Genomic DNA, 25,360 nt, shown 5'->3' on the forward strand with positions numbered 1-25,360 from the left:
TCGGTAGCTGAGTACTACAGGCAGTTTAATGAGAAGTCTAGGTATGCTGAGGACATGGGTTTGAGTGAGGAGAACCTAGCGTTGAGATTTGAGAGGGGGTTGACACCCAGGATTATGGACAAGTTACCCGTGGGAGTCCTTACGGATGTTAAGGAAGCTTATGAGAGGGCTGGGAGAGCTGAGAGGTTGGTGGAGATGGCTCGGGAGAGAGGTAGTGAGAAAAGAAAGGCTGAGAGTGAAGGTGGTGGCCAATCTAACTACAAGAAAGGCAACCACAATCAGGCTAGAGCGTTTTCTTCTGGTTCGGGGTTCAGTGCTGGGGCTTCCTTTGGGCGTGGCCGTGTGAGTGGTAGTGGTAGTTGGGGGATGACCAGCTTTGGCTGTGGCGGTGTAGGCCACAAGAGACATGAGTGCACGAGTGTACCTGGAACTTTTCAGAGACCGGCTCAGGGGAGCTATTCTCAGGGACCGGGACAGAGTTATGCGAGCAACAGACCGGCTGGGTCATGGTCTAACCGGGGAGGTCAGAGTAACCAGGGTGGAGGTAACCACAATGGCGGTAATTCTTATCAGAAACCAGATACGAACAACAACAACAATCAGGGGTCGGGTGCTAAGCCGACCACATCACCAAGATCGTCGGGGAGGTGGACAGAAGTCCAGTGGAAAGCTGTTTATGATGGATAAGAAAGCAGCTGAGGACGACGTACATGTTATCACTGGTACTTTTCTTGTTAACGGTATTCATACCTTTGTTTTGTTTGATTGGGGGGCATCTCAGTCGTTTGTATCTTCGAGTCATGTTAAACGGTTGGGTTTGAGGGTATATGAGTCTGTAAGTGAGAAAGTTTTTATACCTTCGGGTGAGTCTGTATCATGTGGGAGGTTGTTTAGGGATGTATCTATGGTAGTTGGGCAAGTTGACCTACCTGTAGACTTGCTAGAGTTTCCTTTAGACGGTTTTGAGATGATAGTCGGGATGGATTGGTTGGGAAAGTACAAAGCTAAGATAGACTGTCATCAAAAGAAAGTGTCTTTGAGAGGTCCTAAGGGCATTAGTGTGTCTTATCGTGGGTTTGTGGTCAAACCCAAAGTTAAGTTGATTGCAGCTGTGACCTTGAAGTCCTATCTGAGGAAGGGGTGCCCTTTGATCTTGTGCCATGTGAGAGATGACCGGATAGAGAGTCCGACAGTTGATCAGATACCGGTGGTGGGTGAGTTTGCAGATGTCTTTCCAGAGGAGATTTCGGGGTTACCACCGAGGAGGGAGATAGATTTCACAGTTGAGTTGAAACCGGGGACGGGGCCAATCTCTAAGGCACCGTACCGGATGGGTCCTAAAGAGATAGAGGAGCTCAGGAAACAGTTGGATGATCTGATAGAGAAGGGATACATTAGACCTAGTGTATCACCATGGGGAGCACCAGTTCTTTTTGTGAAGAAGAAAGATGGGAGCTTGAGGTTGTGCATAGATTACAGGGAGCTGAACCGAGTGACAGTAAAGAACAAGTATCCTTTGCCAAGGATAGATGAACTGTTTGATCAGTTGAGTGGTGCATCAGTCTTTTCCAAGATTTATTTGAGGTCGGGGTACCATCAGGTGAAGATTAGAGAGGTGGACATACCAAAGACAGCTTTCACGTCGAGGTATGGCCATTATGAGTATGTGGTGATGCCGTTTGGATTATCTAATGCACCGGCTGTGTTTATGGATTTGATGAACAGAATCTTCAGACAGTTTTTGGACAAGTTTGTGGTGGTGTTTATCGATGACATCTTAGTCTATTCCAAGACTAAGGAGGAGCATGAGGAGCATCTGAGGATTGTGTTGCAGACCTTGAGGGAGCATTAGTTATATGCTAAGCTGTCTAAGTGTGAGTTCTGGTTAGAGAGAGTTGCTTTTCTGGGGCATGTGATCTCTAAGGATGGTGTAGCTGTGGATCCGGCAAAGATTGAGGCAGTGACAAGGTGGGAAGCACCAAAGAATGTTGCTTAGATCAGGAGTTTCTTGGGTTTAGCTGGCTACTACAGACGGTTCGTGAAGGATTTCTCCAAGATTGCTAGACCTATGACAGCTTTGATGGGGAAAGAAAACAGGTTTCGTTGGGATGAGAGTTGTGAGACGGTGTTCCAAACGTTAAAGGAGCGTTTGACCACAGCTTCTCTCTTAGCATTGCCTGAAGGGATTGAGAACTTTGAGGTTTATACATATGCCTCAAAGCATGGGTTGGGATGTGTGTTGATGCAGAACGGTAAAGTGATTGCCTATGCTTCTAGGCAATTGAAGCCTTATGAGGAGAACTATCCTACACACGATCTAGAGTTGGGTGCAGTGGTGTTTGCTCTCAAGATTTGGAGACATTACCTTTATGGGGCGACCTTTAAGGTATTTTCTGATCACAAGAGTCTCAAGTACATCTTCACTCAAAAGGAGTTGAACATGAGACAGAGGAGGTGGATGGAGCTGATTGGCGATTATGACATGGATATTATCTACCATGAAGGGAAAGCCAATGTAGTTGCAGATGCTTTGAGTAGGAAGAGTGTACATTCGTTGTGTACAGCTTTATCTTTGATGAGGTCGAGAGATGAGGTGGGGATGTTTGGGATACATATGATGCAGAGAGGGGATGCCATGGGAGATTTGACAGTGCAGCCTGATCTTTATGATGATATTCGAGGTAAACAGGTGTTGGATCCTAAGATGGTAGAGTGGAGAGCTGGAGTAGAGAGAGGGACAGTGTCTCGATTCTCTATTCATACAGATGGTAGTTTGAGGTTTGATGGTAGGTGGTGTGTCTGATGCGTGTCTTTTATATAAGGTTTATACCTCATTTTTACACGCATTTCTGTACTATTTATGTAGCATCTGGCTACAAATACCCCCGAATATTCTACTTTGGTTCGTTTTATGTAATTTGCAGGAATTAACCGAAGAGGAGCTAAATCGAGCCTAATTTGTCCCAATTGCATGCATTCATGGAGAATAAGGAGCCGGAGCTTGGAAATCTAACACTTGGAAGACCCGTGAGCTGGATTCGGGAAGTATTTCAAAGTCTAACGTGCTTAAACAGCTCGATCGAGTGATTTATTACTCGATCGAATGCTTTATTTGCCTAAAGTTACTCGATCGACCACTTTTGAGTATACGCAAGAGGAAGCAAAGCAAGGACTATTCGATCGAGTAGTTTATTTCTACTCGATCGAGGAGATTGACGCACAGTTGCTCGATCGAGTGGTTTATTTCCACTCGATCGAGTGGTTTACCCTTCTACAGCATTTTTCCGCCTAATTACTTTATGGGCTTTTGTAATTAGTCCATAGATTAGGTTATAGGATGGATTTTTAGTATAAGACTAAAGGGTGAACGACGTTACTCCTCTCTTCTCTGGTTCGTTCATTTTCAACATATACTTTGTCACTGTTCTTTGGATTTTACTCTTCCTTTACGCTTTGCTACTCGGATTTGGATTTTGCGATTGGTATTATCATTCTACTTTTATTCTTAATCTTATCTATTGCTCTAATTCTTTCCCTCTTTTAATTGTTATCATAATTGCTTTAATTGAATCCTTATTAGTTTTATCATCATGTCAAGTTTTAATTATCTATTTGTTGTTATTGATAATTCAATGATCATGAGTAGCTAATTTTCTTATGCTAAGACTATAGGGGATCCATAATTATGAGGGAATAGTAATCGATTTATTGGGTTAATGCTAGTAAGGTCTTTGTTGGTTAAATGCTAAAATTAATTGTATCCGTCTAATTGAGTCGACGCAATTAGACATTTATTTCTTAGTGATCCTAGACCTGGACCGAAAGGTTGGAAAAGGCGAGACTAGTAGCGAACAATAGGGTATTGCAGTGAGGGCGAAAGTTAAGCTGTTTACACTTTAGGGCGAATTGAGACCGAAAGGAGATTTTCACGCTCTCTCGACCGTATTTGCATTGACCTGAGACCTAGATTACTCGACTGAATGATTATGGTGAACCGTTTGTCTTAGCTGTTTCTCCCTATCTGTTTAACTCCTTTCTTTTATTCTCTTTTCCTTATTCCTATTAGTTTAGAACATCACATTTAAAAACCCCCCATTTGGTTACCTTGACGAACTTAGAATAAGCTGACAAATTCCTACCTCTCTGTGGATTCGACACGACTTCCCTAGCTATATAAGTTAGAGCCAGTTGGTATTTTTGACAGGTACGCGACAGACGTGTCAGTGTCCCTAATGATGAGGAGCTGAAAAAGACAATCATGACAAAGGCACATTGTACACCGTATTCAGTACATCCGGGTGGTGATAAGCTATACAAGGATTTAAAGAACACGTTTTGGTGGCCTGGGATGAAGAAAGAGACAGCTGAGTTTGTGGCCCGTTGTTTGACATGCCAGAGAGTTAAAGGGGAACAGGGACGACCACAAGGTAAGATTCAGTCTTTAGAGGTACCTGAGTGGAAGTGGGAATCCATTTCTATGGATTTTATCGTGGGTTTGCCGAAGAGTCAGCAGGGTAACAACATGATATGGGTAATAGTGGATCGACTGACCAAGTCAGCTCATTTTGTGCTAATGAAAGATACATGGACTAAAGCACAATTAGCTATGGCTTATCGGAAGAATGTGCTAAAGTTGCATGGAGTCCCTAAGGACATAGTATCTGACAGAGATGCGAGATTTATCTCAAGGTTTTGGAAAGAGTTACAGGAATCTTTGGGAACGACTTTGAAGATGAGTACGGCATTTCATCCTGCGATAGACGGTCAGACTGAGAGAACAATCAAGACTCTTGAGGATATGTTACGAGCTTGTGTGATGGACTTTGGTGGTAGCTGGGAACAGAGGTTGGATTTGATAGAGTTTTCTTACAACAACAACTATCACACTAGTATTGGCATGGCACCGTTTGAGGCCTTATATGGGAGGAGATGTAGGAGTCCGATTTGTTGGGACGACAAGTCTTTGAGGCAAAGTGGTTCTAGGACCAGAGATGGTACATGAGATGGTTGAGCAGATTAAGATGATCAGGGAAAGGATGAGAGCGGCTCAAGATAGGCAAAAGAGTTATGCAGATCTACATCGCGGGGATATAGAGTTTCAGGTTGGGGACAAGGTTCTTCTGAAAGTGTCTCATATGCGTGGGGTTATGAGGTTTGGGAAGAAAGGCAAGCTGAGTCAGAAGTTCATAGGGCCTTATGAGATCTTAGAGCGGGTTGGAGAGGTTGCTTATCGTTTGGCTTTACCAGCTGCGTTAGAGAGGGTGCATAATGTGTTTCATGTATCTCAGCTGCGGAAGTATGTGAGTGATCCGTCACATGTGTTAGAGGCAAAGAGCTTAGAGCTAGATGAGTCCTTGTCATACCTTGAGGTGCCTAAGCAGATTCTTGACCGGAAGGTTAGGAAGACTAGGAGTGGAGAGACAGTTTTGCTCAAAATCCTTTGGTCTAACCACGAGACTGAGGAAGCTACATGGGAGGCAGAGGAGGCTATGAGAGAGCGTTACCCTTTTCTTTTTGATCAGGTATGTATGGTTACGGGGACATAACCTTGTTTCTTTTAGGGGAGTAGGAGATGATCGCAAAGAGTTTTTAAGAGTCTTTACATCTTTTTGGTGTTGTGTCGGTATGGTTAGTAATGGTTTGAGTCGGGTTGAGCTTGGTTAGTAACATGTTTTTATGTTGAGTTTTGTTTTGGGTGTTGTGTCGGGAGTGTAGTAGTATGTCTTTGTTTTGTTGTGGTTTGAATTTCGGGGACGAAGTTCTTTTTAAGGAGGGAAGACTGTAATACTACGGTTTTATGAGTCTCTGGGTACTCTATCAAGTGGGCCTTACTCTGTTGAGTAAGGGTGTTTTACGATTTAAAATAGTTTCTGACCTGTTGGGTACTCGATCGAGTAGCCTTGGTACTCGATCGAGTAGGCGGCACTCGATCGAGTACGCCAGCTACTCGAGCGAGTAGCCGGTTTACGAGGGGATGATTTGTCGGGTTTTGTTAATAATGCGAATTAATATATAATCACTTCCGTCACTTTCATAATACACTTTTACAAACCTAATTACTTTCAAAAGAGAAATCAATCTATGTAATTCGCTTTCATCGCATTATTGACAAATCCCGGAGCTTGGAAGGTCGGAATTCATCTTTCTTTACATCTTTGTGATCCTTGCGTCGAGGGTAAGATCTACGTACTGTTTTTATAGTATTTTGTTAAAGTTAGTTAAACCCTAATTTGGGGATTTGGGGGTTTTGTTGTTCCTCTTGATTGGTAGTAATTATATGATCATATGTTAGGAGGAGGATTCGTAGAGGAGGCCTTTTGATATCAGCTGTTGAGACCGTCTGACTGTGTTGCATTCCAGGTAGGGTTTTCCCTACTCAGTATTAGTCCCATAATGTGTTGGTGGTGAATTGTGATTGTTGATTATTATCTTACGAGTATTGTAACGGTTGTTGGTTTTGATTGCTGTTTAGTAGTTGTGATTGTTTGTATCTGTTTGTGTTCTTCGGGGCGCGTCCCTGGCTGAGTGGAGTCACTTACGGGAGTGGCTTCACGCCCATTATTCGCCTTCTGTGGAACCCGCCACAGAAGGGATGTGCACATTAATGGATTGGTACTGACCCCGTTTATTGTTTTAAAAACTGTGGTGATCCATTCGGGGATGGTGAGCAGTTGTTGAGCAGGTATGAGTAGAGATACATGGGCTAGCTGGGATGAGTCATCACCGCAGTTAGAAGAGTCTTCCGCTGTTGTCAGACATTATGTTTAGCTTTTAGACATTTGGTTTTTGGAGAACATGTATTCGCATTTTATCAGTTTGGTTTTCGGATTGTATTCTTTCACTAAACTTATACTATTTAAATGTTGTTTCGTTATTGTCTTATGATTATCATTGCCTCGGGTAACCGAGATGGTAACATCTTTATACCTGGGTGGTCCTGGTAAGGCACTTGGAGTATGGGGGTGTTACACCAGGACGCTGCCAGACCACACCATCTAATAGTAGTTTAAAGTCTTAAAAATAAATAGAGACACCAGAAATAAAAGTGAAATTGGCAGTATGCCTACTACCGGATTTTTATTTTAACTTGAAAAAATGATTTGGCTTTTCATAGTACATCATTCTGAAGGCTAGAGTCTACTTATTATTAAAAGTAATATCTCTTCAGGTGAAGTATGTTCCATGGGCGTTGTATGATTTGACCATCCATAGTCATCAGTCTGTATGCACCATGGCCAACAACTCCTTCTACCTGGTATGGTCCTTCCCATTTGTAGGCGAATTTGCCCGCTTTTCGATTCTTGGTGTTTTGAAACACCTCTCGGAGAACCAGGTCTCCTACCTCCAGGAGCCCGACTTTCACATTCTTGTTGTAACTCCTGGCCGCTGATTGTTTGTAGGCAGCCAGACGGATTTTTGCGTTTGCTCGCAGCTCGTCAATTGTGTCCAGGCTTCTGGCCATCTCTGCACTGTTCAGTTCCCCTGTCATATTTTCATACCTGTGAGTGGGAACTAGAACCTCTGATGGAATGACTGCTTCCGCGCCAAACACCAGGCTGATGGGTGTTTTACCTGTTGCTATCTTTGGTGTCGTTCTGTCTGACCATAACACTAGTGGCAATTCATCTGCCCACTTTCCTCCTAACTCCTGTAACCTCCTTCTCAGATTGTCCATGATGATTTTGTTTTGGACTCGGCTTGCCGTTGGACTTCGGGGTCCGGGTGCCGACTTTTTAAAGTGATGTTCCACCGGCACAGTATCCCTCGGTATCGTTGGAGATGAATTGTGAGCCATTGTCACATATGATTTCTGATGGGATACCGAACCTGCAAATGATGTTTCGTTTTATAAACGAAATGACTTGTTTGTCTTTTACTTCTGTAAATGCTTCTGCTTCTATCCACTTGGAGAAGTAATCTGTCATTGCCAGCATCCAGGTTCTGTTTCTTGTGGCTCGTGGCAGAGGTCCTACTATGTCCATGCCCCATGCCATGAATGGCCAGGGAGAAATGATAGGGTGCAAGGGTTCTCTTTGGCCGATGGATCATTGGTCCGAGCGGCGGGGGTGTCATATTTGCGTGCGTACTCGCCGCATCCGCCTTCATTGTAGGCCGTAGTATCCCCGCCCGAGGGCTTTATTTGCCAGACTCCTGCCCCCTGCATGGTTTCCACACTCGCCACTGTGGAGAGCATGCAACACAGTCTGCGCTTCTTCCTTTTCCAGGCATCGTAAGTAGGGTCCTGCCAGTGATTTTATGAATAGTATATCGTCAATAAGTATGAATCTGGAGGCCTTCACTCTGAAAGCTCTCACTTCTTTCTTGTCATCTGGTAGCTTGTTATGACGCAGCCAGTCTAAGTAAGGTGTGCGCCAGTCCCTGTCGCCTGCTTGTTCGGCTGTTTGGTCAGGCGGCTGCCTGGTTGGCTGAGAGTTCCCACCTTCCTCTGTAACTGCCTGGACTCCTTCCCCGTTCTGTGAATCCTCCAGTTCCCCCTTATCTACTTCATCTGCCTTCTGGATGGAAGGCTCTAGCATGTGTGCTATTGGAATGTTGGATAGTTCTGTTGGCTTCAATGTTGCCCCCAGAGTTGCTAAGGCGTCTGCTTCCACGTTCTGATCTCTGGGGATCTGCTTAAGCTTGCAAGTTTCGAATTTCTGTTTTAACTCTTTTGCTACTTTTAGGTATGCAATCATCTTCGAATCTCTGGCTATAAACTCATCATTCACGTGGTTGACTATTAGTAGAGAGTCACTGGATATGAGCAGATGCCTGACACCTAACTCCAGAGCTAGCTTCATTCCTAATATTAAGGCCTCGTACTCTGTTTCATTGTTGGTTGCCTTGAATTCACATCTTACTGCTTGTGCTATCAGGTCTCCCTGTGGTGATCGCAGGTTTAATCCCACACCTGCCCCCCTTTGGTTGGAGGCTCCGTCAATATGCATCTGCCAGACCTCTGTCTCCTTGCTCCCCACCAAGGTGAGGATTTCCTCATCTGCCAGATTCTGGATGGCTGGGCTGAAGTCTGACACGAAGTCGGCCAGTGCTTGCGATTCGATTGCTGTTCTGGGGTCATACTGGATATCGTACCCACTGAGGTGTACACACCATTTTGACATTCTGCCTGATAGCTCAGGCTTCCTCATGATAGATTTCAGCGGGTAGTTGGTCACGACATGTATGATGTGGGACTCAAAATAGGGGCGCAGTTTGCGAGATGCCACTACCAGTGCTAGTACTAACTTTTCAAGAGATGTGTACCTGGTCTCTGCCGGCAGCAGAGACTTGCTTACGTAGTATATCGGCTTCTCGCTCCTTTTCTCGCTCTCTCTCGACTGCAAAGACTCACCGCCACCTCGTGACGGCCGGGTATAGGAATAGTGGTTCTCGGCTTCAGCCTTCGACAAAGAACGAGGGGGCTGCGAGGTAGTGTTTCAACTCTCTGAAGGCTTGCTCGTGATCCGAGGTCCATTCAAACTTCTGGCTTTTCATTAGTACGTCGTAAAATAGCCTGCATATATCTGAAGATCTTGAAATGAACCTGTTCAGGGCTGCTACCTTTCCAGCTAGTCTTTGAACATCTTTAGGCTTCCTAGGTGACTCTAGTTGTAAGACAGCTTTGATCTGCTCGATGCTGGCCTCTATCCCTCTTTGAGTTACAATGTAGCCTAAGAATTTGCCAGAAGATACTCCGAAGGTGCATTTAGATGGATTTAGCTTCATTTTGTATTCCCGAGGGTCTTTGAATGTTTCGCGCGATGTCGCATGTGATCTTTGGCTTTTTCTGACTTCGCCACCATGTCATCAATATACACCTCCATAGTTCTTCTTATCTTCTCTTTGAACATTCGGTTAACCAGCCTTTGATATGTGGAGCCTGCGTTCTTTAGACCGAATGGCATGACGTTGTAGCAATATATTCCTCTTTCGGACATGAATGCCGTCTTCTCTTGATCTGCAGGATCCATCTTAATCTGATTGTATCCTTTCCATGCGTCCAGGAATGTTAACATTTCATGTCCAGCTGTCGCATCTACCATTGCGTCAATATGAGGCAGCGGGAAGGGGTCTTTAGGGTATGCCTTGTTGAGGTCGGTGAAGTCCACACATACTCTCCACTTCCCATTCTTCTTAGGCACCACCACTACGTTAGACAGCCATTCTGGATATCTTACTTCTCTTATTTTCTTTGCTGCCAATAGACTATCTACCTCTTGGTTGATCACTTTGTTTCTTTCCGCTGCAAACTTTCTTCTTCTCTGCTGGATGGGTTTACATTTTGGGTCCACACTAAGCTTATGCGTTATAATGGACGGATCTATTCCTATCATGTCATCGTGTGACCATGCAAAACAATCCATGTTATCCTGTAAGAACTTGATTAGTTCTTTGTCTCAAGCTCCTGTGCATCCCGCTCCAATGAGCACATTCTTTCGGGTGCGGCTTGTCCAGTTGATTTGATCCGGATCTTCTCGCCGGGGTTCGATATATTCGTCCCGGACAGTCCGTCAGAATTGCTATGCGGGAGGGCTGGCGGTGCACTTAAGTGCCTTCTTATAGCAGCCTCTAGCTTCCTCCTGATCTCCTCTTATTATTTCTACTCCCCATGGTGTGGGGAACTTTATGCACTGGTGATATGTTGAGGGGACTGCTTTCATCTGGTGCAGCCATGGTCTTCCCAAGATGACATTGTAGGTGGAGGGGCCGTCTATAACCAGGTACCTAACTTGCTTGTTGACTTCTCCCACATAGGTTGGGATGACTATCTCGCCCAATGAGCTGGTTGTTTCCCCACTGAAGCCTACTAGCGGAATAGTCTTCTTCTGCAAATCCTTCTCGCTGAATCCCATGTTTTCTATGGTTTTCAGCATGATTAGGTTGACCGAGCTTCGTATCTACCAAGACCTTCCTAATCGTGCAATTGGCCATTGATAAGGTGATGATAAGTGCGTCATGATGTTCTCGTTCGTCGTATGTATCACCTTCATCAAAGCTGACCGCTGGTAGGTCGCTGTGAGAAATTCTGCAAGAATTGGCTGGCATGTCTCCTTTGGTCTCGGTGGCACGTCTCTTAGCTGCTGAGTATGTCAGCCCACTTAAGTCTGAGCCGCCTGTTATCACGTTTATGATTTTGGTGCATGTGGGTGGGTCTGCAAGCTTGGCGGAGCCTACCTTATCTTGCTGCTTGCCCCCACGTGGTAATAGGTGGCTCAGCTTTCCTTGTTCGTACAGGCGCTTGATCTCTCTTCGTAATGTGTAGCAATCCTCAGTGTTGTGCCCAATATCACGATTGAACTCACACTTCTTCTTCCTATCCTTTCTCCATGCTTGCTCTCCTACTGGTGGGTTGGGCCACCTGACTACATCTCCCATCTCCCTGAGTGCTTTCAGGATTCCTCCAATACCTGTAGTGAATCCATACTCTACCAGAGTAGGGAGTTGCTGATTTTCCTCAATTCTGTTGACTCCCCTTCCATATGGTCTGTACCTCTCATCCTTCTTGTTGGTGGTTTGTTTTCTTCTTGATTTCTCCACGGGCGAGGTACTAGAAACGCTTGGTGTATTAAGTAAGCTGGCTCTGGCTAGGATATCTTCCTCCAATCTGATTGCGGCAGCTGCCTTCTCTTGCACTGCCTCGAAACTGTGGCAGAGATGCATAGTCAGCTGCTTGTATAGGTCGGAGTCATGGTGGAGGCCCCTCCTAAAAGCTTTTACTGCTGTTGAAACATCGCACTCTCGTATTGCTACCTTCTCATTGTTGAACCTAAGATTGTATACTCCAATGGTCTCTCCTGTCCCCTGGACGATTCTCGCATGCTGAGATCTCCGCGTGCTTCGTGGTTTTCTCGCCGCTTGCGAATCTGTTGAGTAAATGCGTTCACCAATTCAAACAAATATAGATATCGACACAAGGCGTGTGCTCACAAACCATCGAAGTGTCGGCCCTGCTAGGGTGGATCCAAATCTTTTGCACATGCAGGCCTCCTTGACTTGCCGTACAGCTGTTACTGACATCATCTTCTTCTTGTACTGGCTTATATGATTAAAGGGATCTGTTGTGCCGTCAAAGAGAGGCATATTCGGATTTGTGAATCCCGTTGGCATGGCTGTGATGGATATGGTGTCCACGAATGGTGAGTCGGCATAGCTGTCTAGTGCTGCTTTCTCGAGTGGGGGTGGCAACCCTGGGACCCTACTTAGTATTTCTTTTAACTCCAATTACTGCTGATTTGTTATGCTGCCTGAGTCTGGGGTCCGTCTATCAGCTGCCTGCTGATTCGACATGCTGCCTCCTGATCCGAGCTCTTGAAGGTTCTGATGTGCTCCAGCTGCTAGAGGAGTTGTTGTAACGACTGTCCCCTGCTGCCAGTTCATTTGTTAGTTCGACGCGGATCCTGCTCCAGGTGTCAGATCGATCGTGGCGGGTCGGGCGTGGGGATGCCACCGCTCGTGCTTCCACACGGTGGCGCGGGCAGTTACCGGCGTGAGGTATCCCGGCCCCTTGTGGGGTTATCCTTCCTTCGATGGTATTGTGGACAGATCCAATCTCGTTATCGTTCACCGGCACTGCCGAAGTGGATTCTCGCCGATGCCCTCTGCGTCAGATCTACTAACGGAGACCTTCCTACGTCTGCCCTGCTTGCTGGGGTGACGGACTGCTATTTCAGGATGTCTATCTGCGCCCAGAGCTCTCTGTCCCTCTTCCTTGCCTCGGTTTCAGCTTTCTTCTAGTCTTTTCTCATGTTTTCCATGGCTTTCTGGAGATTCTCTACGCCAGTGAGCAAGATTTGTGTGGGACTAGGTGGCGGGGTGATGCCTGAGCTCGACGTTCCTTTATCTGATCTGGCCTGGGTTGCGACAGCAGGAGTCCTAGGAGGTAGAGAGGTTTTTGCTGTGGGTATGATTCTTGAGGTGTGTCCGGGAGCCTGCGTAGCCACTGTTGATGTTGGATTTTGAGTAGATGGTGGTGGTGGCGACGGTTGTCTTCTCCCTGACACGGCTTCCGATGCTTGCTTATCCATTGTGCTTTTAGAGTATCAACGATTAACGACCACAATGCCCCACAGTGGGCGCCAAACTGTTTAGGTATTTTTTTACCAAGTTGATTGATTAGGGTCAATGCGGTCTTACTTCGTTGGTTGATTGTATGATTGTTCGTATGTTGATAAGTAAATAGAAAAATAAAGTATGTAATGTAAATTGACACACAAGATTTGATGACGCGGAAAACCCAATGTGGGAACAACCGCGGGAGGGACGGTACACTGCCAAATATCGCACTATACTTGGATAGGAGGATGATTACAATTGAAACGTAAAGCCAATCTTGCTGGCGCTAGGCGTCAGCCCTGCAAGATCCTTGACGGATGTATATTTGGGTATTAGAATATGCTAATGCCGTGGTGTTGATGTGTGTGTGGATGCGCCGTTGAATGAATGTCAGAATGTGCTTCTTGATTTGCTTCCTTGGCTATTTATAGGGTGAGAACCCTAGATATGTCCTACCTTGATTATGGAAAGGGAATACAATTTCCATAAGATCTCTTTCCATATTCGGCCGCCTTCCCCAATTCTCCCTGATCTCCCTAACTTCTCCGTAACTTCTCCTTAACTTCTCCCTGACTCGTCTTTCCTTAATCCGGACGTCTCCTCCGGTGGGCCCCTGGTCTTCTTTCAGCCCGTTCCCCCTTTTCCTAATCACGGGCTCCCTTCCTCCTTATCACTCCTCCCATAGCCTTTTATTTTATTAAGTGGGCCTTCCTTATCACGCTATTTTTAGCCCAAACACTAATAATGAAGCTGAGTACGAGGCATTTATATTAAGAATGCAAATGGCACAGGGGCTCAAGGTGAAGAACCTAAGGGTGTATAGTGACTCATTGCTTGTAGTGATACATGTGAACAATGAGTACGTGGCACGAGATTCAAAAATGATAGCCTACCTGAAGGTAGCCACAGAGCAGAAGTTAAAATTTCGGTCGTTTAAGATTACTCAGGTGCCAAGGAATCAGAACGTAGAAGCAGACGCTTTAGCAATGTTGGGAGCCACCTTCCAGCCCACGGAACTCTCCAATATACCAATTACTCATGTGCTAACTCCAGCTATACAGAAGGAGTTAGAGCAAAATCATCCAGGGGTGGCAGCGCACGTGCAACACGTAAATAGGGCAGGAGTCCTAGTCTCGGATGGAAACCAGCAGGGGATTGCAGATTGGAGAACACCTTATGTGGAGTGGTTGAGAGATGGGAAACTCCCGGAAGATAAGAAAGGATCACAAAGTTTCAGAATGAGGGCCTCCATATTCGTGCTAATAAATAACGTGCTTTTTAGAAGGTCTTTGGCAGAGCCCTATCTCAGATGTCTAAATAAGAAGGAAGCTGACACAGTGTTACAAGATGTGCACAGCGGAGAATGTGGGAATCACGCTGGAGGGCGAAGTCTATCTAATAAAATCTTAAGGCAGGGATATTTCTGGCCTACTATGAGGGCAGACGCTGTAAATCACGCCAAGCGCTGTGATTCGTGCCAGAAGGCGGCTCCAGCAATTCATCAGCCAGCAGACGCAATGCATCCAATCATCTCTCCATAGCCATTTATGATGTGGGGGATGGACATAGTAGGAAAGTTACCCAGGGCTCCAGGCAACAGAGTATACATGCTCGTTATGACTGACAATTTTTCAAAATGGATTGAAGCTGAAGCTATGACAGAAGTAAAGGAGGCTCAGGTGATCTCTTTTATAAAGCGTAACATCATTAGCAGATTTGGGATACCATCTGAAATCATATGCGACAAAGGATCCCAGTTCATATCTAATAACACTGAAGGGTTTTGTTCACGTTGGAACATAACACTAAGAAAGTCGGCTCCCCATTACCCACAAACCAACGGCCAAGAAGAATCCAGCAATAAGATCATTGTGGAGAACCTCAGGAAGCGGCTGGAAAAGCTAGGGGGTAAGTGGGCAGATGAATTGCCGCTGGTACTTTGGTCGGACAGGACGACACCAAAGGTGGCAACGGGACATACGCCATTCAGCCTGGTATTCGGGCAGAGGCAGTGATTCCATCAGAAGATCTGGTACCAATACATAGGTATGGTTGTCAAACAGCAGAGCAGAATCAAATCGAAATGACTAGGAGCCTGGACACAGTTGACGAGCTAAGGGAAAGTGCTTACATACGCATGGCATCATATAAGCAATCTGTAGCCAGAACTTATAACAAGAATGTCAATGTAAGGACCCTTGCGGTAGGGGGCCTGGTACTGCAAAGGGTATTTGAGAATACCAAAAATCACAAGGCAGACAAGTTTGCTTACAAATGGGAAGGACCGTATCAGGTCGAAAGCATTGTTAAGAATGGGGCCTACAGGTTGATGACCATGCAAGGTCAGATCTTGCACAGACCCTGGAACATTCGTCATCTGAAACAGTACTTTGTCTGACAAAGTGCTGAAACCTTAGTGTACTGAGGACCTTTCAACAGTCCATGAAGCAAAAATAAAAAAAGAAAAAAAAAGTAAAATTTTCAAAAGAAAAAAAGGGGTTGGGGTAGTATATGCTTTAGGTATTGGTTTGTTTTTTACTTTTCATAAATTTTAGTTTTACAAAGCAAATTGAGTCGTTTTTAAACCAAGTAGTCCAGGCTGTGGCTTCCTGGATCCAGCTGTTGCCTTGGAACACCATGAGATAGCACCAGGTAATTTGTACTACCTTGGAATTCTACGCTTCTAGGAAGAAGGGCTTTGTATACTAATTTTGGTTGCTTGTCAGATAAGGTAAACTTTAAGGGTCTAACCCCTGCCATGTGGGCGACGAGACGTTTACTAAGTTAGCCACATGGAGGGCATACGGTAGGATAGAGGTAGCAGGGCATGGCGATACCAAGACCACCTGTACCTCACCTTTAATCCCAGATAAATCCGTAGCTACAACGTAGGACCATATACATAGGTGCATGCACAAAACTACAAACGCTGGAACCACAAGGAACGCAACATTCCTTGTTAACTGGAAAAGGACACTGAGAGGTACGCTTTAACTAGTTATCCTATTGATAAGATATTTTGCGTCATGGGTAAAATATGTTATCAAACATCTGCTATCAGGGGCAGAGGTTGTGTACCTGGAACCAGGTCAGCCTCCTGGATAATCAATGTGGGAACCAAACCCCCAAAAATCAAAAGCACAACATAAAGACATAGCAAAAGGGGCCTAAGAGCTAGGCCCAAATGTAATTCAAAATAAGGACACCTGCTACCTATAGCAGGTGCCACAATAGTTTCAAGCCTACATACCAGCAGGCACAAGTAAACAAAAAAAAGGGTTCGAAAGTATAATTACATAACTTGCACCACACAGGGCCAAGTCCCCAGAAAATATGATTAAAAGTTTTTAAGAGAGGTCAATCCTCTCAACAGCAGCACTCTGACCATTGTCTTGCTCCCCATGTTCTGTCCTCTCCTCTGATGCAAGTACCTGAACAGCTCCAGAAGCCATAGCAGCATCACCACCAGTCTCCTCCGCCAGGATCTCCTCTACAACATTGGCCCCAGAGATAGTTCCAGAGATGTCCATGGCAAGGAACTCAGGTTCAGGATTGGCGACCTCATTATCAGCAGGGAATAGAGCACTCAAATCCATACCATTGGGGAAAGCACGGGCAAATTCTACCTACTCCTCCTCCAAATTCCAGGAGGTGTGCCTCCCTTCAGTGTAAGCCCGGATGCAGTCAATCCTCCCTTCAAAGGCGGTGTAGGCTCCAGCGTTCCTGGCCAGTTCAGCCATCTCCTCAGTACGAGCCTCAGCCTTGGTCAGCCCAGTGGTCAGAACACGATTAGCCTCCTGCGTCCTAGCAAGCTGGTCCTTGGCTACCTCCTTCTCCCTCTTGGCTGCATGGAGTTGCTCCCTCAGTTTAGCACAGGTGGCCATGAGCTCCTTGTTCTTCCCCACAGATGCCAGACATTCAACCTTGGCTCTTTGGAGTACCTTACCAAGGTAAAGAGACGATTGCAGAGCCTGAGGCACATGAGGAAGCCGTCAATCAGAAAGAAAATTGGATATTATGAACAATAGATCGTGACAACGGAAAGCAGACTTACAAGGAAGCAATGTTCAGCAGCCAGATCAGTCATCTCCTGAGGATCCATCTCATCAAACATCCGGGTGCCGGTTGGTGTCAAGAGCCGCTCCAACGAGGGCCAGTAGCTGACACGTTCAGCATCCCCAAAGACAGCAGGAAGGCGAATTAACTGATCATCAGCACGGGTAGGGGAACCAAGAGCACGTGATATGGGAGTGACCTCAATAGGCTCTGGAACAGGTATGGGAGTAGATCTCCTTTTAGACGAAGCAGGTGAAGGTGTGGACTCAGCTGTCCTTTTCCTTACCTGACGCATCAGGATATCGGAGGCAGTAGGGCGGGTGCTCCCTACGAACACGCCAAAACGCAGATATGGGTATTCAAAGTAAATAGTTGCGGAAACAAGAAAGAGTCAGAAAGAAGCGCTTACCAGAAGACATGGTTTCTTCAGCAATGAAATTGTCTAGTCCAGAGAGCAGAACAGGAAACAACCTTTGTTCTTCAGGGATGGAGAAGAGCTTGGCAACGGAAACGTCCTCGTCCTTAGATTTCTCAGGGTTCTTGAGTTCTACAGCAAACCATGGAGTAAGAAAGGTGAGTAGCAGAAGGAATCAGAGAAGGAGACATGAAAGTATACTTACTCTTGGCCAGGATCCAGTGCTCAAAGAGATAGTCAGCGTGTAAAGGAAGGTTCTCAAGCTTGATGTAAAAGAAGTCCTCATACCAACCATCATCTTTGCCTTTGGCCACAGACTGAAGGAAGTTTCCAGTCTTCTCCATGGCCCTAAAGGTGTATTGGCCATTCCCAAGTGACCGACACTCAAACCTGTAGGCCAGATCTGATAGCCCGATCTTAGCACTCAGGCTATTGTTGAGAGCGACGGTGGATAGAAGGATCCTCCATGCATATGGAGTGATTTGGACCATAGGCAGAGAGTTCAAACGAATGAACTCTTGGATCATTAGAGGAAAAAGGAAACCTGAGACCAAGGACAAAGGGATACGTGTACAAGCAGATCCACCCCTCACGAAAGGCATCAGCTTTCTGACCAGGGCGAGGGATGTGAATCACTGCATCATCACTCAGACCCAAGAGAGATTTGATTTTGGGGATGTCGTTTTGGGTCAAGTGGGAGTCACAGGAGTGCGGTTTTTTTAGAATACCCTGGGAAGGGAAGAAGTCATCCTCAACGAGGTCGATGGTGGCGGACGAAGAGGCGGCGAGATGAGTTTTTGCCATAGAAGAAATGAAGAAAAGAGAGTATTAAAAGTACCTGGAAGACAAAAGGAGAAGGCGGCGCTGACGGCGAGAAGAAGGTAAAAAGATGGATTTGAGAAATCGAGGTTTTGAGGGTTTTCAGGGGATGAAATGATTGAAGAGAGAAAGAAGGAGGGACGGGTACAATTAAATAGGTGGAAGTAGTTGGGAGTTTAAAATGTGCATTGAAAAAGAGTATGCGAGAAGTCATTCAACGATACACTGCAATTTCCCGCTCAAGTAACTAGGGTTTGACTTTCGCGAAAAATTGGGGGCAAACTGTTAGGCCCAAATTCTGGATATGGGCTGAGCCAGGGGAGCAAGTCAGGAGGCAGATTAATCAGGAGCCAGAGCAAGAGTGGCGTGCATTGAAGATATGGACCCGGACTTGGTAACTCGCCTATTCGAGGATAAAATAAGGAAATCCTACCGCTTACCATATTCTGAGTAAGGAAAGTCCAACCTTGTGCCAAATTAGGAATACTTGGTGAAGAAGCAAAGAACCCTAGACGGTGGAGCTCCACTATATAAGGGGCATCAATACAAGGCAAAAGATCATCCAGAAATACGGAGAAGAACCCTAGCCTCCACAGCATAGTAAAATCGTCCATCTTGTATTCTCCATCGAATTATAGTGCAAATATTGGTGGGATTCCGTCTCCCCCCGCGGTTGTTTCCCATATCGGGTTTTCCGCGTAACCAAAATTGCTTGTGTTGTTCACTTACGTTTGTGTACAATCCAGCATACATACGAAATACAATCATCGACCAAATCGTAATATTGATTCAACGCTAATACCAATTTAACCCTAAATTGGTAGAAATTTACCAAAACAATATCATCAAATAAATTGAATTGTACTTCCCTTAGGAGTAAGTAAAAAGCACATGCTTATTTTTCTAAAGTTCATTACAAGCTCTTGCTTCGAATAATTATTCTTTTACATTTACTCGAATTACGCACAGGGTTTGATTTCATTTTTTCTAATGAATACGTAGGCAATCCTTCACAGGATACAACCCATCATTATTCAAATGTAAATAGAAGGACAATTGCAATTGCATTTGAAATTCGACAAAAAATAATAAAATAAAATCACAACGGTCTCTTAACTAATTAATCTTTTATTCATTGTTCCATAAATATTAATAATATGCCAAATACATATAAAAAAAATGCTGAAAAAAAAATGCTAGGCTAGAATTCTAAAAACCCCGCCATTTATTACAACTTAAATAATAATAATAATAATAATAATAATACTATAATAAATGACTAAGGCTACTCTTCCATTTTCCCTTTGCCTTTGTCACCCTTGTCATATTTCTTATCTCGACCACGAGTCGGGCGCTCTTGCGTTGTCTCCGACCTAATCACCAGCGGTCGTTCTCGTGGTCTAGTCTTGCCATTTCGATCCATCACCATCTCTACGGCAGGAGCAGCTTTCGGCTTCTTCGACGGACGAGTAACTAGGAATCCGGCCTTTTCTTCCTCTTCAGTCAAGTACTTTTGGTTCTCCTTTGCTACTTCGCGGATCTTATAATCCACAGGCTCCTGCTTCCTCAGCTTCTCACGTTCTTCAGGAGTACCAGCCTTTCTCCATTGCAAATATGAGTCAGATACCCATAAGGAGTCAATAGGAACTGGTATGAACCACATGTTCCTCTAAGCCCACCGAATTACCCACTCTCGACAAGACTCCTATAAGACGGTGCCACCTGCGTTTGAATAACAAAGAAAGTTCAAAAAGGAACAAAAGCATTCCTATGCAATAAAATAATAAGGATAGCCGAAGCTAGGGGCTTACCCTCCTCACGACGTGCTGCCACTTGTCTAGACCAGCGTCGGTCACCTCCTCGCCGAAGTCGCCGATCTCCGAGATCGTCGTCATGCCCGCCGCGTCAGTGTACTCCAACACCTCGGGGTAACCTAGGGGATCGACGCCCGCCACCTCGATCTCCTATAAGGTTCAACTAGTTCTTTATTTGATGATCATTCATCAAATCAATTCAAAAACAAAAAAAAGGTAAAATACTTACCACGATCGGCCAGTACGCCAGCCTCTGACGAACGAACTCAGAGTACTCCTCGCCAGGAAGAAGGAGGGCGTCACCACCCGCGTCGGCCAAGTCAGCCTCCCTCTCAGCCTCAGAAGGCTCCCTAAAAATCGTCCGTGGAGGATCAATGGGAACCGTAAAGGTGTCACGAGAGCACTGCCGAGTCAAACGCTCGCCCAAGTACCACACAGGTCCCATGGGCGTCCTCAGCAACAACCGACTCGAGCTCCTAGGACGAAGGACCTCAACCACGAAAGCTCGAGCCTCAGGTTAGCTCTCCCAAGGTCTAGGCACCCACTAAAAAAAGAAAACGAGGGGTCATTCCTATGATTGGCTCTAAACGGGAAAGGGGTCATTCCTATGATCACTTCTAAATAAAAGACAGGTAATCAAATATGGATCGAAGGCACTTACGCTGTCCAACGTCAGGGCATTCACGCCCCTCCGACAAACGTCGTAAGAAGAGCGTTGGCTCTTCCTACGGCACGCCACCCAGTCCCTCACGACAGGGTACGCCATCGGCTCAGGCTCCGTTCTCTTGGGCGCGAAGCTAGGAAAGTAGGAGTACACCAACGCCTGCAGAACAATAACGATTTATTTTTCTACATGGCAAAAAAAGAAATAAAGAAATAATGATCTTTCATAATGCAAAGGAAAGGTTCATACCTCCAACAAGAGTCCAAGACCGACAGTGGCAGGAGAAGTCCCCTTCTCCATCAGCTCCGGACGTACCATAGTCCTCATGTAACGAGTGAGGACCGGAAAGCCAGGAGTAACCCAGTCCCAACGACCTAGGCTACTCAAGTCAGCAAGAAAGGGAAGAAGCTTCGTCGACAGCCTCTCCCCCTTGTCTCCGAGGTAAATCGAAGACAAGAACCACCACAACCACAGGCGAGCCCTCTGCTCAGCAGTACAAGGAGGGGGAAGCACCTTCCTCCCGTCCATCATCACCATCGCCGGGACCCTACCTGCAAAGTAGTCCCTGACGTAAGAACTCGGCACCAACCCGGGAACACTGGCAGCACCTGCCGCCAGGTTCCAGCCGATCAGCCTCCTCGCCTCGGCTGAGTCTATTATCATGGTCGTCGACGGCCACACCAAAGGCTCCTCTCCACACGGCAGACCCGAGATCATGTCGTAGTCCTCCAAACTTACCTTTACCTCTCCAAAAGGCATATGGAAAGTCAAGTTCGTGTCCCAGTACCGATCAAGGAAAGCTCGAATCAGGCTAAGGTTAGCCTGAATCTTCCTTTCCCTAATTGCCCTCCAAGCTCCCACCAAAGCCCTAAAAGCTCCCAACTCGATGATGGCCTTCTCCTCCTCCGACAGCCTCCCGAAGGCATCCATCATCGTCGTGTAACCGAAAAAGGACCTCATGTATCAATTCAAAGCAAAGTTATCTTTAGCATAAAACAAGTGAGAAATGAAACGGCAAATAAATAGGGAAAGGTAATAGGAAATGACAAGTTCAAAACTTACCAGACTCCTCGTCGTCCTGTAAGACAGGTGGCTCTCTGCTGCCCAAATGAGATCCCTACCATCCCATTTCTCGGCCCACTCAGGTGCACCCACCAGCTGGCGACCACCTCGCCCCACGTTGGCCCTCCTAGGGACCTCCTTAACCTCCTCCTCGATCTCCTCCTGCCTCTCTCCCCCTACGAGAGCACGAGAAAGATCGAAGTCCACGTCCATGGGGTCCCTCCCCGAAGTAGAAGGCACGTTACCTGCAAAATCAAAATAAACCAGGCCATGTCAAGCCATGACAAGCCTCTTTGGAGCCGTTTCAGGCATTTTCAACCACTAAAACTGGTTTTCTCGCCATCTTTGGCCATTTCTTTCAAAACCCGACGACACGCGTGGAAGTTTGGGGCAAGTCAAGTCTAAGTTCAAGCCTAGTTGCGGGTTTGAGTCAAAATTTCGGCAGCATTTCGCTACAATAGCAATTATGCCCTAAAAAGTGTCCTGAAAGAGTTGTCACAAATCAAAAATTCGATATGATAGCAAGTTTAACCATTAAACAAGGGTTCCAAAACACCAAGTTGCATCAAAAATGGGCAATCCTAAGGTCATTTTCGAACCGATTTTCGAAATAGCTGAGAAATCGTTTCATTTTTCGCCCCAATGCTCAATACTTGACGAAAATTCAAAAAGAATACATGGTTATGTTCCTAACATTACTAGTTACCCATTTCAAATGTCAATTTTATCAAGCAAATTCATTTGAGGCAAAAGCCCCAAATTTTTGACATAAAAGGGGGAAGAACCCTAATTTTTCGGCTCAAATTCAAGCAACAAATGCAATTTAAAGCAAGAATAAGATACATACCTCGATTAGTCATGATTTATGGAACGAATGGATCAAGTTTTGACGAGTTTTGGTTGAAATTTGAGAGAATTTGAAAAGAATTTGTGTTTTGTAATTATGAAATAACACACGGTTTATCGGGTTTTTACCCAGACAGGGACAAGCCCAAGAAAAGACGCAGCACTAGCTGCGCCCCTTCCAAAAGCCGCAGCTACTGCTGCGCCTGTTCCCCATTGACATTTCAACTCAAATTTTGAAAGTTCGTTATAAGTTTGTTATTTGTGGGCCCAAGTTTTGTGCGCCTCTTCTCTGACATCTTATATCATATACTTGGTTCTTTTGGACGTTTTTTTTTCGTCCAGACCCGCATTTTTCTAAAAGGATTGCAAAACCGTCACGGCATTTTATTTCCCAGCAAGGATCTTTTGAACACAGTTCACGAGCTCCTCAATTATTATCCGAATTTCGCTTGCAACAATCGAGCGGATTTCCAGCGGTGCTTAGGACACGCCACTATCAGTCAAGCCTCTTCATTTTCCTCGACGGTGTTTAAGACACACATTTGTCAATACATTTATATTCCCAGCGAGAGTTCATGATAGCCAATGTATTTCTCAAGAGGTGGAGTTTGTTTGAAAGCAGATACAAGCAGATCTCCCGAGAATGATTCAATCCAGACCGAGTCATCCATATTTTCCCCGGCAATATTTTGCAGTGTTGCTCTTGACGATCAAGATATTCCTAGTCGTCGATGTATACTTCTCCAGCGATATTTTGTAGTGTTGTTGACAATCAAGACATTGTTTCCCCAGGCGAGATTTCGTTTTCGTTCACAGTCCACGAATTTCTCAGAAGCAGAGTTTGCTTGAAGACCGACGCAAGCAGATTCTGCAGCAGTTCTCCCGACGTCCTGCTGACCCTTCAAATCCTTCAGATCCTTTCAGATAATCTTTTATCTTTCAGATAATCCTTGAGGCCTTTCAGGTAATCCTTATGCCTTCAGACACCCGAGTTATCTTCAGACCCAAAAGTTTCGCCGAAGCGCCTTTAGTCCCATTTCACCTAGGTAGATTCTCAGGTATGGTCTCTTCTTATGGCTGGCGAGCTTCCTTACGTAGTCTAATGGACTTTAAACGACCCTCCCCGATAGTCGACAGACTCTAAAATGTTCCCGACAACAGGTCATTGGTTCAGTCCCTTTGAGCCGCCTTGCGTCGCCATAGTCGTCAGGTTGTAATCTTCGATTGACCTGATGGCTATACTTTGACTTTCGCCTTGTCCAAGCCTCAGTCAAAGTGGGGACTCTGTAGATACCTCATTTCTACACCTTCCGCCAACCACCCAGTGATGATTGGGCTGCATGTTTGGTACACGAAATGATTTATAACAGTCCGTAAGTTTATCATCAGGTGATAGCTCAAACACTTATGTCTACCCCTTGGTCGTCATCTACGCACCGATACGGTCGTTTTGACAGTAATTAGAGTTTATTTGGAGTCCGGGTCAAAAACCGCTTCATTTTTTAAGAAACCGTTTAAAATGCCTAGTCGGAATGTTCTAGAATGTTCTAGATATTTATTCCTAATCAAATTTTATATCTTTTGGTAAAATATCTCCCATATATCATATTTTACGGAATAAGGAAGTAGAGATCTATCGCAATTCCATAACAGAAACGCGGAAATCTTTCTTCCGGAGGAGGAAACCTCTGGGGAAATGACGCAGCAGGTGCTACGCCTCATGGAAGGACCACAGCAGCTGTTGCGCCTCTTCTCCAGTCCTTTTTGGCTGTTTACGGAATATTTCCGTGATTTCTTTCCAAAGTTTGTGTCATTCCAAAACTCATCACATTTTTTTGTATAAATAGAGACCTTCGGTCTCCATATTTTTCACGCTAGTGTCCGCCCTTCTCTTCTCCCTTTGCATTCTAGACCTTGCTCTTAGCTTTTGACGCCTACGTGCTTGATCAATCGACCACGTAAGCTCAGATCATTCGGAGTACCAGTCACGTCGCATGACTTTTTTTTTTCGCCAATTTGACCACTACACATCAATCAATTAATCTAAAATCCTCCAACGAGGGCACTTTCTACATACATTCGAGTCGAGCAATCACTAACGTTAACTTAGTTAATCTCGTTCCGTCAAACATGTAAGTCTGAGGGTGTAAATCCCATCTTATTTATTGTATTTTATTTTTGTACCAATTAATGTAAGGTTTACGTCAAAAGTATATTTAAAACCGACTTAAAAAACCCTTTTATAAAACTGTTTTTACGTAACAGCGGATACCAGACGTCGAGAAGAAACGCAGCAGCAGCTGCGCCTCTTCGAAGGGTCGCAGTATCTGCTGCGCCTCTTCCAGAGGCTGCCGCTGCTCCTGCTCTTCTTCTTCTTCCTCGGGTTTCCATTGTTTCATTCTTTTTGTCTTATTTTTCCTATTTTCTTTCATCCTTCGTACAAAAACCACGTTTTAATAATTCCTTTTCGATTATAACATTTTATTTCGACTTAAATCCCTTGTAATTCGATATTTGCGGGTTTTCGTCATTAAATCAAAACCGGATTTTAGAAACTCGATTTGTCCATATCAAGTTTCTGGGATTCGTTTCTTAGTACATAGTTTTCTTTATTTGATTTCAGTTCCATTC

At 45.2% G+C, this 25,360-nt stretch overlaps 2 protein-coding genes across 2 annotated transcripts; both read left to right on the plus strand.

Annotated features, from left to right (window-relative positions):
* The first annotated feature begins 13,835 nt into the window (after positions 1–13,835).
* LOC141651678 (uncharacterized) lies at positions 13,836–14,594 on the plus strand. Its single transcript, XM_074459378.1, has one exon. The coding sequence runs from the start codon at positions 13,836–13,838 to the stop codon at positions 14,592–14,594; it is 759 nt and encodes a 252-aa protein (XP_074315479.1).
* Positions 14,595–14,603: 9 nt separating this feature from the next.
* Positions 14,604–15,451, plus strand: LOC141651679 (uncharacterized). Its single transcript, XM_074459379.1, has 2 exons — positions 14,604–14,732; positions 15,005–15,451. The coding sequence occupies exons 1-2, from the start codon at positions 14,604–14,606 to the stop codon at positions 15,449–15,451; spliced, it is 576 nt and encodes a 191-aa protein (XP_074315480.1).
* Positions 15,452–25,360: the final 9,909 nt, after the last annotated feature.

Source organism: Silene latifolia, chromosome 4, assembly GCF_048544455.1.
Source record: "Silene latifolia isolate original U9 population chromosome 4, ASM4854445v1, whole genome shotgun sequence".
NCBI classification, from domain to species: Eukaryota; Viridiplantae; Streptophyta; class Magnoliopsida; order Caryophyllales; family Caryophyllaceae; genus Silene; species Silene latifolia.